Genomic DNA, 21227 nt, shown 5'->3' with positions numbered 1-21227 from the left:
ACCTTCCTCTTGTGGCTGTATATTGTGTTTCAGAATCTAACCTGAAATGAATTGCAGCTGTCCATACACAGGACTTGAGCCATTTACATTTGGTTCACATATAAGATTATTTTTGCAATCATAAAGGCTATTTTTTTCTCTTTAAAATGAAAATTTGTTATTGGATTTAACTGGGGTTCTGCACAGGTGCAGAAGCCCATGCAATCAGATTCCATTGGTGGACTGGGGACTATAAATATTGATAGGCTCTAATCCTCCAGTGGATCTCACCCAGACTACAGCTAGGATTGTGAGTATGTTAACAGTTATGGGGTTGGTCACCTTAACCAGTTGTGTTGTAAGATACACAGTTGGTGTGTGAAAATAGAATGATTTCTTCCATCACAACTGTATTTTTATGTCCACACCCAGCTCTCCGCCTCTTTTTAGCAGTTCATGCTAGGACTTTCTGGGCATATCTCTCATAATGCCCTATCAGCTGCTGCCAGTCCCATGGCCTATGTGTAATTCAGCAACACTCCTTCTTTCTACCTAGGATTATATGATTTCTTACATAAAGCCCATAATCTTCTTCCAAGGGAGTCACAGAGACCTTGGTATCAGAGACCTTTTTGTCACTGATAATTGCATCCTCCAGCTTCTGAATTTTGATGCATGACATACTGGAGGAAGAGCAGAGCAGAAATGGTAACAATATCCAGAACATTCTGAGGTGGTACCTGAAAAGAAGACAAGGAGATATGTATAGAATTGGGTTCATCTACACGCTGAACTGAATTGTGAGGAGTGCTGACTTTGAGCCAGATCAGGCTCTAGCCACTGGTGGGACAATGTTGTGACTCCTGGACTGACAGTGACTAGCTGAGACAGCTGTGGTTGACATTCCTTACAAAGGCTTAGCTTACACTATAAAATTATGCATTTGACAGCTGTTGCCCCCGGTGACAAGAGAGGTGTCTTAGGCATCTGGGAACGAGCACCAACACATACTAAGGCTCCTTGGCATGTAGAAGACCACATAGGAGTGGAGTGCAATGAAGTAAATGCTGTAGACTTGTGTGATCAAGGTTACGAGTGATCCTGAAATAATGGATGACTTTGAACAATGCTGAAGCTTTCCAGACTGTACTGGAATCATTCAGGGAACTCATTTTCCAATTCTTTGTTACCCTAATCAGATTCAGAATTCTACAACTGAAAGTCTTACCACTCATTGATCAGGCAAGCTGTGGTGGGCTACAGAGGGCATGTCATAACCATACAGCTAAGGGTAGCCTAGAATTCCTCCTTACCTGTAAGGGGTTAAGAAGCTCAAATAACCTGGTTGGCACCTGACCAAAAGGACCAATGGGGAAAGAAGATACTTTCAAATCCGGGGAGGGGGAGGCTTTGTGTGTGTGTGTGTTCTCTTGGGAAGCAGAAGGTCAGAAAACTCCTTCTCCTATAAACCAATCCTGAACCAGTCTCTAATATTACAAAAATAGTAAGTAAAGCCAGGCAAGGCGTGTTAGATTATTTTTGTTTTAGCTTGTGAATTTTCCCTCTGCTAGAAGGTTTATTCCTGTTTTTTGTAACTTTGAACTAAGCCTAAGGGAGTTCTTCTGTGTTTGTGAATCTTTTGTTACCCTGTAAAGTTATCTTCCATCCTGATTTTACAGAGGTGATTCTTTTACCTTTTCTTTAAATAAAATTCTTCTTTTAAGAACCTGATTGATTTTCAGTGTCCTAAAACCCAGTGGGTGTTTATCTGTGCTCACTTTGTAACCAGTTGGTTAGGATACTATTCTCAAGCCTCCCCAGGAAAGGGGTGTAAGGGCTTGGGGGGATATTTTGGGGGAGATAGGGCTCCAAGTGGCCCTCCCTGAATGTTTGTTTAAATCACTTGGTTGTGGCAGCATACCGTCCAAGAACAAAAGGTATTTGTGCCTTGGGGAATTTTTAACCTAAGCTGGTAGAAATAATCTTAGGGGGTCGTTCATGCGGGTCCCCACACCTTTACCCCAGAGTTCAGAGTGGGGAGGGAACCATGACATAGAATTCTACAACCGAAAGTCTTACCACTCATTGATCAGGCAAGCTGTGGTGGACTACAGAGGGCGTTTCATGGATGCAAACACTGGATGGTTTGGCAAGGTTCATCATGCTAGAATATTATATTTAATAATTCAAGCTTGTACAGGAAGGGATATGCAAGAATACCTTTTCATTTCACACCAGAGATATCAGCGCTGCTGCTGTGCCAGCTGTGATTAACAAGGACCTTGCACTCCCTTTGTTACTCTGAGGAAAATTATGGGGATATTAACAAATGGTAATTTGACGACTGCCTTTGTCACGTTGAACTGGTGGTCGAGTGTGCTTTTGGAATACTGAAAGGGCAGTAGAAATGCCTATTGAAGCAAAATGACAAAGACCCAAAGTACATCACTGCAACCATTGCTACTTTCTGTGTATATTCCCTAACGTGTGACTAGGAGACAGAGCTTTACATGAACACACAGGGTTGTTGTGGCCTGACAGTGCTCATTTTCGCAGGCCACATGTGAGCTGGGAGCTGCATGACTACTACTGCTGGTCATGTAGTGCAGGTGAGCATAATAAGGGCTGCTCTGTGCCAGGCTGTTGCTCAGGTGAACACTGAGGGAAGGGGAGAGGAAGAGGAAAAGAAGAGTACTCTTCATGTATCTGTGCTTCTGTCATATACTCTGAACGAGTCTGCCTTGTTTTAGTCTGGTTTGACATCATTCTATCATTGTATGTACTAAAGCGAAGTTATATGAAGGCAAATTTTATGGCAGAACATGTTTTAATAAAACAGTAATGGATGAATGTCATATTCTGGGGTGCAATCCATACTAGTGGGGGTTTGTGTCACTACTTGCCCTGTAACTCTGAATGCCTTAAAATGCTTTGCTGTTGTCGTTCCCTGTCTGGATGCTCCCAACCAGCGTATAAGCATGCAGTGAGTGTCTGTGTTTTATGCAGCTGTCACTCGGCAACTCTGATTCCAGCAGCCTGCTTGTTGCACCCCAATCACACTCTGACATACACTAGCTCTGGCTGCACCAGGTGAGATGACCCCAACAGCTCTCAGTTCCAGAATTTTCCAGAACCATCTGCTGTGCAATGTCCAGCTCTCTCTTGACCCTTCACAGCGATATTTGTTTGTTCATTTAAAGATGGAACACCCAGCAGCTTGCCACATTAACTGGAGTAAACATTCACTTTAAATCATACACAGCACTGGATTGGTTTATTAAAAGTAAAACAAGTTTATTAACAAAGAGATAGATTTTAAGTGAGTTCAAGTATAAAGGATAGAGTTGGAAACGGATACAAGCAAATAAAAGTGGAAAAACAAGTCAGTCTTTAAAAAGTAACAAAACTACAGTCTTGGTTCAAGGGATGATTCTCATCTTACTACCTTCCAGCAAGATGGCTGACTAACCCCTCTGGTCAGTATCTCCTACAAAGTCCTAAGTGCTCAGTTCCTTTGTTTTCTTAGATGAACTAAAACTTGGGGTTCTTTGTCCCTTTCCTTTATGGTCGAGTGAACCTTTGAAATAGATTCTTCTGAAGGTTACCCCCCTAACATAAACTTCATTCAAGGTGTTAGGAAGGCAACATAGAGTCTGGTGGTGAAAGTTCCTTGCTGGTTTCTTACCCACTGGTGTTTGCTAAATTGCAAATTGATGTTTCCTGCAGCCTTCTCCCCTGCTGTCTTGATGGTCCTGTTTTATCTTCTATGTAAATTGCAGGCCCATTTTCTCTGGAAATATCTTCAAGGTCACAAAACCACCTTCCTTTGTCTGTCGGCAGACAGACTTTAATAACATAACTTTCAATATGTTTGAAATTTTGAATTTGTCCTCTGTACACCACACAATAATATTAATGATCAGTATGTTATTAGCGCTCTATTGGTATCTTATATGCCACCTTTTACATACAGGTTATCACATCTGTGAATTGGCGTACATTCAACTGATCAGGCCAGCTGAAACTCACTACCAGATACCAGCGAGCCCTTTGGCATTCGGATGCTGTTAGATCACAATAATGTTTTTGAAATGATAAATTGATCCAAATTGATAAACAGAAGTGCAAATGTTCTGCTTACTTGTTGTTAATGGACAATAGTTCCTGTCTCTGTACACACAGTACTCATGCAAAGCAAGTCTGAGATTCTGAGACAGATGGGGGCTATTTGGGAAGAGTAGAAATTTGAATCATTACTGTTGTACATGTTTTGGTGCTAATTGAAGATGGGAGTGAAATGTATTTGAGGTCCTCTTTTTGATCTGATAGTGAATGATAATTCTCTCTTCACTTGAAGAAAAGCTATACTATGTGAACAGAGCCTAACTGGTGAAACTTGCAGTGGACTGAGAGTGGTGTATGGCCCTAATTTTATAGCATTGGTCCATGGATCCTAACTTAAAATGAAGCCTTTCATAGAATGAGTCCAGTGATGCATCATTTTCATCACACACATCCGACAATTTAGAAAACTGAGTTTCTTCCCACATTTCAGAAGATTTCATCTGCATAACAAGACAACTGATTTAGTAGGATATTACAAGCCTGCAATGGCTTTAAAAAAAATCAGTCTTTGGAAAGTGTCACAAACCCATGCACACTTCAACAGATCTTCAGATCAACAGCTGACTCCACTGTACAATGTATAATAGGCTAATGAAGACTTTAAAATTGGAAATAGAAATTTCTCATTCAGGGAAGAAGTTCTTTGACCACTCAAGTACTGATTACAAAACACCACTTTGGAAAACAAAAAGTGAAAAAAAGTGTCAAGAAAAGGTTGAGTGGAGTTTTTTTAGATAACAGTAGCAACTCTGCAGATCTGCCATAAGATTGCCAGGGAGACAGATTCAATACCAGCTCTGCCCAACTGGCACTTTGAGGAAGTTCCTGTGTGTCTCTGCCTTTATTGCTTCCTGCCAAATCTAGTTGTTCAAGGTTGCATGGGGCAGTAATGCAATGTGTAGTGTGCCCTTCTGATGATGAAATAGTCCATTGCTAATCAACTCTAAAACCAATAAGGGGGAAGAGACTTACATTTTGGGGTTTTTAAATCCTCCTTGTGTAACTCTTAATTGCCATGGTCAGAGACACAAGTCTTCTGGGTACCTGGAGATTGGTCTACTGCCTACAAAATATCTTTTTAGTTTTTCTTTCCTTCAGTCCACGTGACATTTTTCCCGGTCTCACTAATGACTCTTATTACTTCCCATTGGCTTCCACTGAGATAGTTTAGCATCTTGCAGGATTGCTCTGTCTATATTGATACTGCTACAATTTCAGAATAGAGCCCAGTTATTATTGATTAAAATTCTATTCTATAAAGGTTCTTATACTGCATTCATCACTGTAGTATCTGAACACCTTCAAGTAGTGCATTAAATGATGTAACAAACATCTGTCACATGTGGTTCATCCTCTTATCCTCTCCTCAGGAAAGAATTGTGTGTGCGGTGTAGTGTTTTTGTTTTGGTAGATTTTGTTTAAAATATCTACAAGATGCTGTGTGTTTATATTAGAGAAGACAAGTTGAAGTGTGCCTTGCACGTGGAGTGCAAGGTGCTGAGGTTTATGGTGGTCCTTACATCCTGTGGGAATTCGTTCCACAGCATGGATCAAACCCTGAGGAAAGACCTGTCTCCTGCAGAGGAGCTTTGTCCTTGTGGTTGGCGGTTCCACTGTGCCCAAGTAGTGGATTTGTCAACCACGGTCCTTATCCTGGATCTGTAGGTGGTCTCAACTACTTTCACATTCAAAAGACCCTGAACTTCTTCTACATGTAACATAAGCACGGTCTTTCTGGACCAGTTTTATATTGGATAATAAAGTATAAAATATCCACCAAAACAGCCTAGGTACTGCAGGGTGCAGTTGTATTTTGAATTTTTAAATATTTGTTGGGTTCAGATTCATATTGCTTAAATCTTCTGTTTTTATATACAACATTAATGTCCCTAACAAATGACTCTTTAAAATTGAATTAAAAAGGTGACATATGGATTCCAATATTAGATAGTATCAATACAAACATATTGTTTGTGCATCCAAAATAATGATGTAGAAATGGGAATAAAGAGTATTATTAAAACCAAGTGCGTGGCATTTCTCCCCAAAGTATATATGTTCTAGACATGAAATTGGTTAACAGAAAGAAGAGGTGGGAGGACAAGAAAAGAATGGAGGAGCTTGAAGTATGTAGGGTTTGTAGAGAAGTGGATAGGCCAGGCATTCTAAGGGAAGATGATTAGAAAAAAGTGAGAGGTGAAAGGAAGTGTGAAGGTTATCAGATGAAGAATTATTGGGTTGAATTGTTTGGAACCAATAATATATAGAAGCACTTCTTGGGATTGGAAAGGCCCAGGTTGCCTCTCTGCTTGAGAGTAATTTTGTCCATGGTAAGTGTTGATGCCAATTCTGTTTTCCAGTGTCTTTGTAAAAATTTCTTTTGCTGATATAAAAACAGGGCTATGAGAACACTTTTTTGAATAAGAAGGTGGTTTGGGGTTGTCTTCATTGTGACTGAGAAGGCAGAATCTTAGTAAAGGGAAGAATGGGTACTGAGTTAGAGATAATTGTTGAAAGTATCTGGCTTTTGTTCAGTTATATAATTACAGCACAAAAAGCTGCCTGGTTAAGGATTGGGCTCTAGATAAGCACTTTATGCTTCACCCTATCCATCCCATCTGTCCTATATAGCACCAGATACTGTCCACTGACTAGGCAGGACACTGGACTGGCTGGCTCAAAGCCCTGAAACTGTAGGGCAAATGTTTTTTCCTTTTTACTGCTCAGAATGTTTCCACATCACAACTTGGTGGTGAGAGCACAGTTGATGACTGATAATTTGACCCCAAACTAAGTGATTATAATAAAGTAGTACTTTTAAACCATTTTAGATTAAGGGTATCAAACTAATGCCATGTAATAAGGCAGAATTACATTGTTAATTATGATGTATGGTGCAGGGAATACATTCAGGACTATATACTGTCCACAGTGGATCTCCCACTGATGGCAGGGGGAGGCTTATAGAAAGATCAAGGATAAAATTATGGTTGGGGTGCTTGGAACAATTTTTATAGTGGGGGTGCTGAGAGCCATTAAACGAAACTGTAAACCCTGAATATAATGGAAACCACTTCAAGCCTTATGTTAAATAAGACCCTTATGTTTAGTCATTATTAAGGATAAGATTTTGTCATGGAGCTCATGGATTCCATCACTTTCAGAGACCTCTGTGACATTTTCCGCTTTAGCTTCAGCCCCACTGCAGCAGGGCCAAAACTGCTGGGGACTCCTTAGCTATCAGCTGCCAGTGGTGGCAGCGGCCCCGGAGCTGTCTGCCATTAGGGGGCAGGTGGGACTGGAGCTGTCAATCCCTCCCTCCTTCCCCCCCATTATTTTTAGTAAGTCGCAGACAGGTCACAGGCTTCCAAAATTTTTTGTTTATTGCCCGTGACCTGTTCGTGGCTTTTACTGAAAATAACTGTGACAAAATCTTAACCTTAGTTATTATTGGTTGTGTCTTATTGTAACATTTAGTATCAGAGGGAAAAATAAGCTCAGTTTTTTATGACCATTGCTATTTCTCTGTTTCCCATCCTTCCCCATTCTCCTCTCTCTTTTATTCCTCCCTCTTTGTCTCTCTTCTTTTCTTCCACCATCTGCATTTCATTCCTGATCGAAACTCACAGTATCCACTGCCACTTGCTGTATGCTCAAGCCCTTCCTCATTCCATCTGCTAAAATGATCATCAGTAAAATAGATAATGCTTAATCTGACGTATAATTATCAGGATTGAGAATTAACACTCCTGAGAGATGAATTAGGGGAGGGGAGTTCACTTCTCCCAGAGCCACTATTTTAGGGTGTTTGTGGCTCATATTTGGAAAGCTTTTGTTGCAGTCATGAGGCCGAGACACTTGCTGTTTTTTAGAAATGAATGCTTACATTCTGCCTAATCTCAATATGCCACACGGGATACAGCAGTGCATCAAAGAGGCTTGGTGTTTGACACCTCTGGCTCAGATTTAAAAATTTCTGGACTGTGACATAGGAAGAGATCATCAAATTGGTGGGTTTCACAAAGAGGGAAGGAAGGAAGGATAAGTAAGTTAGGTTAATTACTAGACACGTCATTTTAAAAAAAAACCCTTAAGTGTTTTTACACTGTCAAGTAGGATTCACAGCAGGTCATGGTTCCCTCATGTCTAAATAGCTTGATGACAACTCTGCTATTTTGATTCTATATATAATTTTATCCTAAAATTTTTATTTACTACAATATAGACTAATTAAAAGAAAGTTGCAAGAGAAGATCTAAGCATAAGTAAAAGTATGGATGTCAGTAAGTTCAAGTCCTTATGCCTGATACCCAGTATTTAAATCAGGTTGGTTGGTGGACAAGGGCAATAAATACGATCATTATTTGTGTTACAATATCATAATCAGTAGCCATAATCAATAGCAAAAGTAAAAGGCAAATAAATGAAGTTAAATTCTGGTCTATGAAAATATATACAATGACTATCTTCATATGCAAAAGAGAAATTAAAAAACCCTGACAATACAAATATTTAAGCTGAAAATATACATTTTAACACACAGTGGTTGAAACATAATATTTAACTAGTCCAAAGAGACAAAGTCTGTGGATATTGTGTACAGTGAAGCCTATGCAGAAGGTCTTTCTCTCTTAAAAACGTTCAAAAATTCTCTCCCCTTTTTTTACAGAAACCTTTCTCCGCTTTTTCAAGGCTTGAATGTTCATCTTCCTCTGCACTATCACAGAACATTTGGTAAAGATAACAGATGAAGATCCTGTTAGGCTTTTGTTCTATATGTAACACAATGTCTCTGTCAAAGTAAACTTCGTGATTGTAAGTCTGCAATGAGAAAATAATTTTGAATGACCACTTCATTTCCCAGAGGCTGGTGTAAGTACCATGTAAATAAGACTTCCCTAGAACTGATTAAAAAATTACAGCAGAACACTGTTCATTTTCCTAGTACACATAACAAAAGCATATATGGATAATTGGTCTTTCAGATAAAGCAAGGACAGTGTTTAGAAACCATGGTCCAGATCTTCAAAGGTATTTAGGAACCCAACTCCCATTAAAATCAATAGGAGTTAGGTGTCTAAGTACCTAAATTCCCATACAGTTAGGCCCATACTTAATTTTGTGCACATTAGAAGTTCCACTGCCATCTGTCGGACTGCTCAAAGGTTATAAAGTTAAGCACACATACAAGTGTTTGTGGGATCAAGGCTTAGATTGATAAGCATTTTATAACTGTCAAAAGATACATTTTTCAATGCAACTGATGCACATTGAGGGAAATCCTGATTTAAGATTATGGGGATTTTCAGATAAATGAACTACTGTATCACAGAATACTTGGAAATTCAATGAAGTAATTTTTGCCACAGATACTATACATGGGAATTGCCAGTGGGAGTTGTATTGTACATCTGACTCAAAAATTTGAACAGAACAGTTACTTGGATGCAAAGCAGTGTGTCAAGTGGATACAGGGGAATGTTAATGTAAACTGAATTCAGTGGATTATACTCACCACATCCCAAGACTCCACTAAAGGAATACTCTTAAGTAGAATCCCATGTTCATTACAGTGAAAGTCAAGGTGAGCTTTCCCATCAGCTCCTATCTGAGTAACTGCCACAACAGATAACAAATCCAGCTCATCTTCATAGTCCACAATTTTGAAAGTCTTATGAAAAAACAAAATCTCAAATTGACCAGTTAATAAATAGACTTTTACAGTTATTTTAAAAAAAACTTTACATATGTTTTTTTCAGAAGGGGAAAGGAAAGAAATGGAAGGTATCCCAGTTCACAGATCTGCTATCATTCATCAGGAAAATCTTTGCCATCCAGATAGTAAGCTATAGGCATCTTTCCAACCACAAACTATTCAGTGCATTTCAGCAGAGCCCCCGTATGAGGGGGAGAAGAGAAAATAAGGTCCTGTACTGTCTCAGTGCATGAGTGTAAGGGTTTTACATACACCATATAGGAAATGTAAAACAGAATACTGTAAACAACAAGAGGGAGAGGAAGTAAGGCATCACTTCACTTCAGTGCCCTTTGCTTATACACATTAGTAGCAGTATGACTTAAACCTGTTGTCAACATCTAGGCCGTGAGATTTGAGAAATTTACGAGGGTAATATAAATCACAAAAACTCCTGTATCCTCTCTTTAAAGTTACATACCTCTACATCCATACACAGTCAGCAGCTCCAGTTTATGATGGGGGAAGGACGGGTTTAGACAAGCTGTTATCAACACATGTGAGTAAGCATGGTCTACACCGCTATTTTTGGAGTGCTACTGCAAGTCTGTGGACCAGGCTGGGAGGCTGGCTCCTGGTTGCCGCGGAGACATACGCTAAATGACTCTTTTGCTCTTCTCCTGTCTACATCCAAGGAAATGTATTTTCCACATAGTTCAGAGCATAAAGCTCAATAGCAGGAACAAAATCTGTGGAGTTCTGACTACTGAAGTGTCTTCTTTGTAATTGTTATTCTGTTGATTATAAATGAATATACATTAACTCCAAGCTTTAAGGGCTATGTAAAAACATACCCTGTTTTCACTGAGCTGGTATCCATTTCCATGGCAACAAGAGTGGAAATGGTTGCCAGAAATTGAGGCATTAGAATTCTCATGTCAGTGTGAATATCAGCTGAGTCCTAGCTGAGAGCTAAAAAAATGTTTTTCAAACACTACGTGAAGACCTTAGCAATGTAGTGTTTTTACTTTGAAAATATTCAATTAAAAAAAACACCTTAAATAATTTCCCTGCAATTTACCAAGATGGTTGAATAACTCCTCTAGTCAGGATCTACTGGCATCAAAATTTAAGGTAGGCTAACCTGACCAAAGAGTGGTGAACTATGCAGTTACATGGGTACCCAAACACTCAGAACTTTAATTGGCCAGTTAGATGCTTCAGACCTCTTTTCATAACAGTGTAGCCTAAACTATCCAAATGTTATTCATCTGATAACCCATGTTATCTAACTAATAGCATATAGGGTCCTGTCTTTAACTGTGGATATAACAGTCGTATTTTAGAAAAGCGCTGTTCAGATAACTGGAGAAAGTCTTCTGGCTCATTCCTTACTTACCTTTGTGGGGTTGGGAAGAGAAGACTAGGAAGAAGGGAGGTTTAGCTGAAGCACTTTAGCTAGAATGATCTAGCAAAAAGTCTTACATTGAATCCTGGGGGATTCAACCACTCGTCTCACTCTCCCTTCCGCCGCTCCCCCACCCTCCCTGTTTTTAATGGCTGCATTACTTAGGAGTGGCAAAGTCACAGCAGGCCTGAACATTCTTCTAGTCTTCAAGACTATAATGTATTTATATCCAGGGTAAAATAAAATGAATACAAACAAACAGAATGAAAAAGAAGACTATGTGAAGATTTTCACCTCTTTTTCTGCACTTCAAGACTATGAGCAGGGGGGGCGGGAAACAAGCTCCAGCCTAGTGAACTAGTAATTCCCATACTAGTTTCTTGTCCAAGTTGAAACAAAATGCAAAGACTGAGTAAATGAAACACAGAAGAAATAAAACTGGAAAGAAATCAGCAAGCAGGAAGGATACATCATGGTTAATCTGAGGATCTGGATCAGACCTGCTCTGTAGCGTTCTAGCACACTTATCAGATTCCAGTTAACCACTGGAATAAATTGCCTAGGGAGGTTGTGGAATCTCCATCACTGGAGATTTTTAAGAGCAGGTTAGACAAACACCAGTCAGGGATGATCTAGATCATATTTAGTCCTGTCATGAGTGAAGGGGACTGGATAGGATGACCTCCTGAGGTCCCTTCTAGTCCTATGATTCTATATAGCCACATTGCAGCTTACACCTGAATTGTGATGTCACAGGAGTTCCCATCACCATCCACTGTTTTTTAAACTGTTCAATTTTATTGAAAACAAAGAAAAATTTCATGAGTGACGAGTGACAGAGTATTTTTGTTCACAGTCAATAATGTATCAGTGTGTGCTCGGTGCTGTACAGAGCAGAGGAAGAGATGGTCCGGTCCCTGGCTTGAGTTCACATACTACAGTAAAGTGGGGAGACAATGTAGTTCAGACACAACATACCAGAGTCTGGGGATCAGACGATCCAGTCTCAAAGCAAAAATATAATTTAAAATTTTGTTTCTTTGTATTTACTGCTGAAAAGTGTCAGTAGAAATGTTTTAAGGCGTGATCTGAATGGTTGTCATTTTTCACATTAAGGATTTGATCTCATACCACTTAAGTCACTAAGTGTTTTGCCATTGATTTCAATGGGAGTAGGATCGGTCCTTACATGAGGAAGACTCTTTCAGGCACCAGTAGCAACAAAGAAGAAGAAAGAGATAAAGATGAGAAGAAAGCAAAGGGAGGGGAATGAAGGCAGCAGAAGTGTGGTGATAAAGAATGAATGTAGAGCTTAATATAGCTAAAAGTTCCAGCGACTGCACTTGTAACGAGAGATATGCCTTGATGTCTCAACTCCTTGGCCAATCTTTTAGTCCTTTTTAGCTCACTGTATCACAGTTACCTCTTGTTCTGGGTCATCATCCAGCACGTTAAAACGCTTTTTCACCACTCGGCCAGAAGCGGTTACAGTTACTGAGTTGTTCGCCTGAGACAGAATTTAAAAAAGGAGAGAGAGAGAGAGAGAGTGTGTGTCTGCGTGGCAGGTAATAATATAGGATGCGTATACTTTTTTAGTAGTATATTCATTTTATATGAAATTTGGTAACGCTTTTAAATTGGTTGTAAATGGCTGTTTACTTGTAAGTCTTCCTGTCTAGTGTGTGCTGGCAAGTGGGTAATGAAGTCTTACAGTGACATGTGATCATGTCACCTGAACTGGAATCCATCTTTAACCTGGTGCTTTTCCATCTAAAAGAAGGGGTGGGAACCCAGAGAGGGACAAAGGATTCCTGCCTTGTACAAAAGATATATAAGGAGGTGGAACAGAACCAAGGGGGCGGCAGTCATGAGAAATCCCCTAGCTACCACCTGAACTGGAACAAGGGACTGTACCAGGGGAAAGGATTGGGCCCAGACTAGAAAGGAGTCTAGTCTGTGAAAGAAACTTATTGGAACATCTCTGAGGGTGAGGTTTCATCTGTAATCAGTTTCTTACTGTATTAGGTTTAGACTTGCATGTTTTAGTTTTATTTTGCTTGGTAATTTACTTTGTTCTGTCTGTTATTACTTGGAACCACTTAAATCCTACTTTTTATATTTAATAAAATCACTTTTTGCTTATAAATTAACCCAGAGTAAGTAAGTAATTCCTGGGGGAGCAAACAGCTGTGCTTATCTCTTTATCAGTGTTATAGAGGGTGGACAATTTGTGAGTTTACCCTTTATAAGTTTTATACAGAGTAAAACAGATTTATTTGGGGTTTGTATCCCATTGGGACCTGGGTATCTGGGTGCTGGAGACAGGAGCACTTCTTAAACTGTTTTCAGTTAAGCCTGCAGCTTTTGGGGGATGTGGTTCAGACCTGGGTCTGTGTTTGCAGCAGGCTAACGTGTCTGGTTCAACAAGACAGGGTACTGAAGTCCCAAGCTGCCAGGAAAAACGGGAGCAGAGGTACTCTCAGCACGTCAGGTGGCAGTCCCAAGGGGGTCTCTGTGACCTAATCCGTCACAGATGATCCCTGCCATATGGTTGGTGAAGCATTTTAGGATTGTTTGCGGTTAAAACTATATAAATATATAATATAAGGTAGAAAAGACAGCACTAAACTGCTTTTCCTCCTTTAAAACTATTTTGTTCCCCACTCCCTGCAGAGAAAATAGGAATATTTTTCACATCTTTAAAGATTTCCCCCGCTATCCTGTTCTTCCTCTATTTTATCCCTTGATATGCCAGTGAACCTAATTTCACTGTACAAATTCTAGCACAAAGATTGTGTAATCTCGTTGATTTAATTATTTTTGTTGATTGGAGTATTTTTTAGTGACTTGAGGTAATTACAGTTTCTACAGAAAAACTGGGTTAGTTAGAAATATTGAAGTCAAGCCAGCAATTTAGGTTCCAATCCTGCACCTGGCTGTGCACAACCACCTTCAAGTTAATTGAGTTGTGCCTATGTGGCCTACATAAATAATCTATCAAGGTACAAATAATAAGGCAGCAATCCAGCTCATATGGAAGACCCTTAATTTAGCAAATAGGTACACTGGTGAGTAAAAGGAGACTTCCAATAAAAAAAATCAAGGGATGCAGCCCCAAGCTCTGGGTATCCTTTAGCTTCTGATTGCCAGAAGCTGGGATTAGATGATGTGGATCAATTGATAATTGCCTGTTCATTCCCTCTGAAGGGTCTGGCACTGCCTGCTGTCAGAAGACAGGATACTGGGCTAGATGGATCATTGATCTGACCCAGTGTGGCTATTCTTGTGTTCTTATTAAACCACCATCTTCACCACATTACTTCTACTTTCTCAAAGTGATTTACAAACATTAATTAATATATTCTTGCAACACTCCTGTGAGGTAGGTGCTATTATCCCCATTACATAGTTGAGAAAATGGGAGCATAGCAGCATTAAGAGCTTGATCCTGAATGTGATGAGTGTCCTCAATTCCCACTGGACATCAATAGGAGTTGAGAATCCTCATCACCTCTCAGAATTGGGCCCTTAGTGTCTTGGCTAAGGAAGGTCACAAGAGAAGGTTGTGGCAGAATTAGAACTCACGTCTCTTGATTCCTATTCCCAAGCCAAGATCATCCTCCCTAAACAAAATCCTGGGAAAAGGAAAAGAAAAGGTGTGCACTTGGGGCTACTCCTGCCCCTACTAATTTAATGGGAGTTTTACTATTGACATTATGTATATTTTTAAATACACACATTTTTATTTATGGGGGAACTTCAAAAGCAGTGTCAGTGACTGCAAGGGACTCAGTATTCATAAACTATGAAAAACCCTACAAGTCTCTGCTGAAGTAAACTACAGTTCCAAGCTACAGCAGTGTCATCAAAGGTTTTTCACTAACATGCACCAGAGTGGGGTCTGGTCTTTTTAGCATTTCCATTTGATTTTTGTGGTTTGTGTCACAAATGTTTGTTTTCACCAGGCTTGACATTTTTCAGCCATTTGAACTTCATTGCTATCAAATTTGCATACAATTATGACACCTCCTTGCCAAAGCAATCCGTCTCTGTGTGCGTCTTAAGGTTTACACCCCAGGCAACTATTTGCATTGTTCACCACAACAGATGCCAAGAACCTAAAAACTGACAGAAGGTTTCAGTGAGAGACCCCAAAAATATAATTGTCTTTGAAATTCTTCTCACACGGGACTGATGCAAAGACTGCTGAAGTCAAAGTGTCTTTCAGTAGGCTTTGGATCAGGCCCACACCATACACTGATATACATATGCATATGAATCACCTACATATGCTATATAATCGTGCAAAAGTAAAATATATTGTTTGTATTAAGAATTTCCTGCTGTAGTCTCACATTGTTCTGCCTGTTGGCCATGATGACAAAATCTTCTGCAATTTCCTGCTGGTATTTATTATTTTCAATTTCTTTCAGCTTCAAGACTCTTTAAAAAAAAAAGATATAAAATAAGTCATGTTAAAATCTAACATGCTGTGATTTCTAAAACCAGATGTACTAAAATAGCACAGACAAGTTACAGTCATAACTTCTTTCAAATACAGTACAGGGTAAATATATACCACATTTGAAAGATGTTATTACTGTAACACATTTATCTGTGCAATTTTATTACATCTGATTAGCACATCATTTCTAGAATATACAATATGTTTCCTTATTAAATTCTACTGTTGCTCACATCCACCATGTGGAAGTCTGCACATGTTTCTTCTAGAATTCCTGATGCTGGTTGGTTTATAAATTGTCCAGGTGCTATAGGTTGGTGGTAATTCTTTGGCCTACTACTTCTCAGCCTAAGTTGGAGTCATGTAGGGGAGGACTGGTCATAATTATGTCACTAAACTTTAACATTCCATAATGCATACTACTGAGGCCACTCAATATGCAAGTTTTCCTTTGAGAGAACCTCAGGAATAGCTATGAGTTGCACAGTTGAAATTTGGATCTGACTTCTCCCAAAGTTCAGAAGAGGGCTTGGATATGAGCTTTTAGTTTGGGTCCATTGCTAGTTATCAGTGTTTTACACTTCTTCCTACATGTTTACAAAGCTGTTGAACCAGCACAGGATCCACTGATGGAAGCAACATATGATTACTAAGACTGTAGTTCTTTCGGGGTGAGATATTTGTGTATTCATTGCCTAGTACAATGATCCTCTAATAGGGCTTTTAGGCACTACCACAAAACAAATAGTGATCACTCCATAACAGAAAATAAGCCATACTAGCCTTTAGAGAACAGTAATTCTCTACAGAAATATGCCGAACTTTATTCATAAAATGAATTATCTTAAAATTTGAAAAATGAGCCACAGTAACGTAACATTTATGGAAAAGGGGAAAATACAGAAGTAGAATTTAGTAGAATCTATTTAGTAACCCCCCCTTACAGGAAATAACAGAGTGAAATCTGCCTTTGTTGTTTAGATATTTCCCAAAATAGGCTTCAGAACTACAACCTTGACTATATTTTCCCTCAGACAAAATTTAGTTCTCATCCTGTTTTCAAAATATTTTTAAAATTAAAATGTAGATCAATGTAAATAAAAATGTCTTCTATGATATGAACTACTGTATAATTGTGGGAGGTGACAAAACATTTTGTGCTTCAATGCATGTATGTAACTTTTAAAATACATTCAAGCAACAGAAATTAACCTCCCCAGAAGTATATCTGCAGTGATAATATTAAGTTTGAAAATTTATTTCTTTGGGGGGAGGGAGAAAGCTTTGTTACATCATTTTATAGAGAGCTGAAATTTTAAACTCTAAAAAGTCAAGAAACGATCAATTAAAGTTTCAGAACCAGCACTTATGCAGTCTCCTTAAAATACATCTTCTATTTGGGGGAAAAAATGTATGGAATAAGATGATTGTCATTGGTGTGTATAACAGGGTAGCTGGCCCTTTAAGTGAAAATGGGCTCAGTGCTCCTGTTGCAGTCCAGGTGCTCCAGTTGGGCTAATTAATAGGGTGGGGCAGCACTTGAGGAACTCTAAGAGGCCTGGTGAGAGCTATTGGCAGAAGACTCGGAGATGAGAGTTGCCAGAAAGAAGGTGGTTTCTTGGAGAGAGCAGCAAGGGCGATTTGCTGGTAAGGAGAGGGCTGGGCAGGAGAGGGCTGAAGACCAGAGGAACAGCAGTGGGAAATGCCTGCTGCCGCTAAGCCAGAGAGCTGAAGCCAAAAGCCAGAGAGGCTTACGGGCTGATGTCTCCTTGCCAGAGAGCTGGGTCCCAGACGAACCAGTGGAGAGACTGTGAGAATTCCCCCTAGGAAGAGTGGGTTGTGCCCCAGAAGAAAGGGCTGGGGTGGAGGGTCAGAGGAGGATTCCAGGAGTCCACATCTGGTAGAAGACACCAGGATGGGGAGAATGAAGCCAGGGCTCAAAGATTACTTGCACAGGGTTGATGTGACTATGCTGTGGGACATTTGGTTTGGGACTTTTGCACTGTTTTGGCTAATAAGCTATAGGAGGGACTAGAGAAAAAGCTCATGTGGACTTACTGGGAACTGAAGAGAGAAACTGAGGCAAGGGACCACTAGCAGGGCTGCCTCAAGGAAGGCCGCTTGTTTACAGTGTGTTCAGTTTAATAACCATAATTTTCACTGTTAAAAGAAAGACATTGTTCTGTCCTCTTTCCCGCCCACCCTATCCCAAATCCATTCTCTTGCAGTCTGGGCTTGGGCCTCAGATCTTTTAGCTGAACAGAATGAGGTCTGTATCAGTCTGTCAGTAGAACATGGTAGGAGTATCAGAAAGTGATTGCATGCTCACCATGGTGGGGGAACAGTCTGGGAATATTTGGGCTAGGAAGTAAGGTATCATGGGCTTGTCACTGAGTATTTGAATGTATGCTGAGAAGATGAGACATTCAAATCAAACTGTGCATATTCTAGAGTTGACATCCTAGGGTGTACAAAATTTAAAATTGACGGGTCAGGAAGGAGAAGTAAAATGACTGAAAGATGTGCTGGGCTCATTTGTACATCATCTTAAAAGTAGTGGCGGGGATAAAATTTGGCCCAGTTCCACTCTTTTCAGGTGGCACTGGAAGAGCAAATCTGGCCTGATTCCTTACTTGGCTCCCTCAGGTGTTAATTTTCTGCTTATGCTTAAAAGTGCCATTTCAGTGCAAAGCCAAAAAACCTGCAAACTTTGGAATAAAATTCCCATAATGAACTTCGGGGTGAGGTACAGAGAGGAAATCAATGGCAAGCGAGGACTGCAGGACAGTAGAGAAAGGTCAATGGTCTGAATGATAAAGTCAGATTTGTTTTATTTTAACAGGTTAAATCTGCTGGTAGGAAATAGAAAATGCACAGCATTAGTTGATCAAAGCTTATGCACCCAGAAAGGGGTTTGGGTCTCAAAGGTTTATTCTTAAGGCATGTGAATGAACTTGTAATAGTGGAAGCTGGAATTCTTAAAAAGCATCTGGATTGTTACATAGACTAGGAAAATACAAATTAAAGAAATTTTCCTATGTAAGCAAAATCACAGCTATTTTTACTATTTTTTTCAGAGCTATTTCATACACAAGAATTACAGCTTATTCTCTCTAAAGAGCACTATTAAGTATAACTATGGGTTCACTCTTTGTACAGGAGCCTTTCCCAGAATGCTCCTTTTCTGGCAGATGGCCCTTTAGTAGTGCTCTAGACCAGAGGTGGCCAAACTACGGCCTGCGGGACCCTCCTGCCCGGCCCCTGAGCTCCTGGCCCAGGAGGCTCGCTCCCGGCCCCTTCCCCACTGTCCTCCTTCCCCCGCAGCCTCAGCATGCTGTGTCGCCAGCCACAATGCTCTGGGCGGCCGGGCAGCGCAGATGCAGAGTCGCAGCCTGACCCGGTGCTCTGAGCAGCACGGCTGTAGTGCCGCCAGCCACCGGTGCTCCAGGCAGTGCGGTAAGGGGGCGGGTGTGTGTGGATGGTGGTCAGGGGGCAGGGGTGTGAATAGGGGTCGGGGCAGTCAGAGGGTGGGGAACAGGGGGGATGGATGAGGCAGGGGTCCTGGGGAGGGGCAGTCAGGAAGGAGGGGGGGTTTGGATGGGTTAGCGGGGGGTGGGCAGGGGTTCCGGGGGGTGGTCAGGGGACAGGGAGAAGGGGTGGTTGGATGGGGCAGGGGTTCTGGGGGGCAAGTCAGGAATGAGGGGGGGCTGGATGGGGCAGCAGGGGGGCAATCAAGGGTGGTCAGGGGACAGGGAGCAGGGGGTGGTGGATGGGGTAGGACTCCCGGGGGCCCATCAGGGGATGGGGTGGGGGTTGGAGGGGCAGGAGTCCCGGGGGAGCAATTGGGGGCGAGAAGCAGGGGATGGGTCGGATAGGAGGCGGGGGCTAGGCCATGCCTGGCTGTTTGGGGAGACACCGCCTCCCCTAACCAGCCCTCCATACAATTTTTGAAACCCGATGTGGCCCTCAGGCCAAAAAGTTTGCCTGCCCCTGCTCTAGACTCAACCTAGTGTCTAAAAATTAAACCCTGGTTTTTCTGGATTCTTTTATCATCACTAGTAGTAGAGTCTTTGAAAAGAACGTCGCGTTCTGGGAGGATATACAAGGCAGAACCTAATCCAGCTTGTTTTTCCTAATTGCACTGCCTCTCTATTGCTTATAGTACCAAAAAACATGTTAAGAAAACAAGCAAACATATCTGAGATGGAGTCATTTTTATAGTTACAATTGGGATCATAACACCCTAAGGCTGCAAGTGCTGTTAGTCTCATCCCTATTTATCAAGCCAATTGTATTCTCTGGTTATATACACATGCACTCTCTCATGGAAGAGTAAGCGGAGTTCTTTCTACCTCATGTATCATGAAGGATCCAGCTTGCCTGTCTGTAACTGTATATAATGTTAATTATTTAATGTGCAAGTTTATGTGGAGGTCAGAAAAAAAGAGAATTTGTAAAAAAACTACATGATGTCATTTTTACAGATGTGTTTTTCTGACACTACACAAATTAACAATGGCAGTGCTCCTGGAACTCCATAATTACCCTAACTCTTAGCCATCTCCCAAAATCAGAATGCTAATAAGATGTTATCCTGTAGCCTCTTTAATGAAAACAACAAACTCTGAAAAAAATTAGTGCTCATACTTACTTTATCAAATTTGGTCCCACATGGATTATTCTGCCTGAAGTATCTGGATGGAAATATATCCAGTCGGGTTCTAATGAACAGCACTTCATATCCTGTATGCCATTTTTTGCCTGAAGGTGGAAGAGAAGGCTTTGAATGATTATATTTAGATCTGATTAAACTGGAAAAGCTCAGCTCCCTCCCATCTGCATCTGAGCGTTTACAGTACTGGGTAGAACCATATAGACACTACAAAAAGTTGAAGCAGCAATGGAGCTGAATCAGTAAGGGGAATAAGCAAACCCTTATGGAACACCAAGACTGAAAGAAATTCCATCACACTGGGTTGTAACATTGTTTAGTATCTAATGAACAATGCTTTTAACATGATTAGATCTGTTCCTAGTTCTCCTGAAACTACACGTTGAAAATTAAAGACCTAGCCTGCAAGCACTTCACCAATTCAAAACAAAGTGAGCTTTGACTTGGGATGAGACCTACGAAAAGCTTTTATACAAGCATTGAGGTTTACAACAAACCCAAGACCTGGGCAGGTATGTGGAAAAGCTTACTGAGGTCTGTGAACCTGGGACGGTTTATGATTTCAGCCTCAAACCAGGAAAAATTCAGGCATTTTGGCAGAGTTTTGTTCTGAGTTAATTTGTAACAAACTTTTGTGGGTGTGAACTCACACAAAATAAAGCCAGGGCAAGAGGTTTGCCTGAGACCTGTGAAGCAAAAGCACCACATTTTGTACAGCTGTACTTCACCATGAGGCTGAAGACCTGTATATTCTGATATTAAAAGAGACAGGAAGGAAGGGACATTGGTCTCAACAGACTAAGAGATGGGGACACGCCTAGACGAGAAACTTGGTACTTGAAGAATCCTAAACTGGCAGGCCAATATTATAGACGTGTTTTTA

The 21227-nt window shown here is 40.7% G+C and overlaps 1 protein-coding gene across 5 annotated transcripts in view; it reads right to left on the bottom strand.

The window, feature by feature from the left end:
* Positions 1-3248: 3248 nt before the first annotated feature.
* The window catches only part of DCAF17 (DDB1 and CUL4 associated factor 17), a 44086-nt gene continuing 26107 nt past the window's right edge, over positions 3249-21227 (bottom strand). Inside the window, exons 10-14 of one of the 5 annotated variants that reach the window (XM_048868574.2) lie at positions 20324-20433; positions 15563-15650; positions 12631-12714; positions 9620-9775; positions 3249-8925 (exon numbers count right to left, since the gene is read on the bottom strand). In XM_048868574.2, the coding sequence (XP_048724531.1) occupies positions 8746-8925; positions 9620-9775; positions 12631-12714; positions 15563-15650; positions 20324-20433 (618 nt within the window). In that variant the 3' untranslated portion in view covers positions 3249-8745. Of the gene's footprint in view, positions 8926-9145; positions 9776-10280; positions 12715-15562; positions 15651-20323; positions 20434-21227 lie in introns of those variants that run through there. The other 4 variants (XM_048868575.2, XM_048868577.2, XR_007359038.2 and 1 more) reach the window with 4 other exon arrangements.

Source organism: Caretta caretta, chromosome 11 (assembly GCF_965140235.1).
Source record: "Caretta caretta isolate rCarCar2 chromosome 11, rCarCar1.hap1, whole genome shotgun sequence".
Classification (NCBI taxonomy): Eukaryota; Metazoa; Chordata; order Testudines; family Cheloniidae; genus Caretta; species Caretta caretta.
Note: the sequence above shows the minus strand (reverse complement) of the source record. Positions and strands in the feature narration are given on the sequence as shown.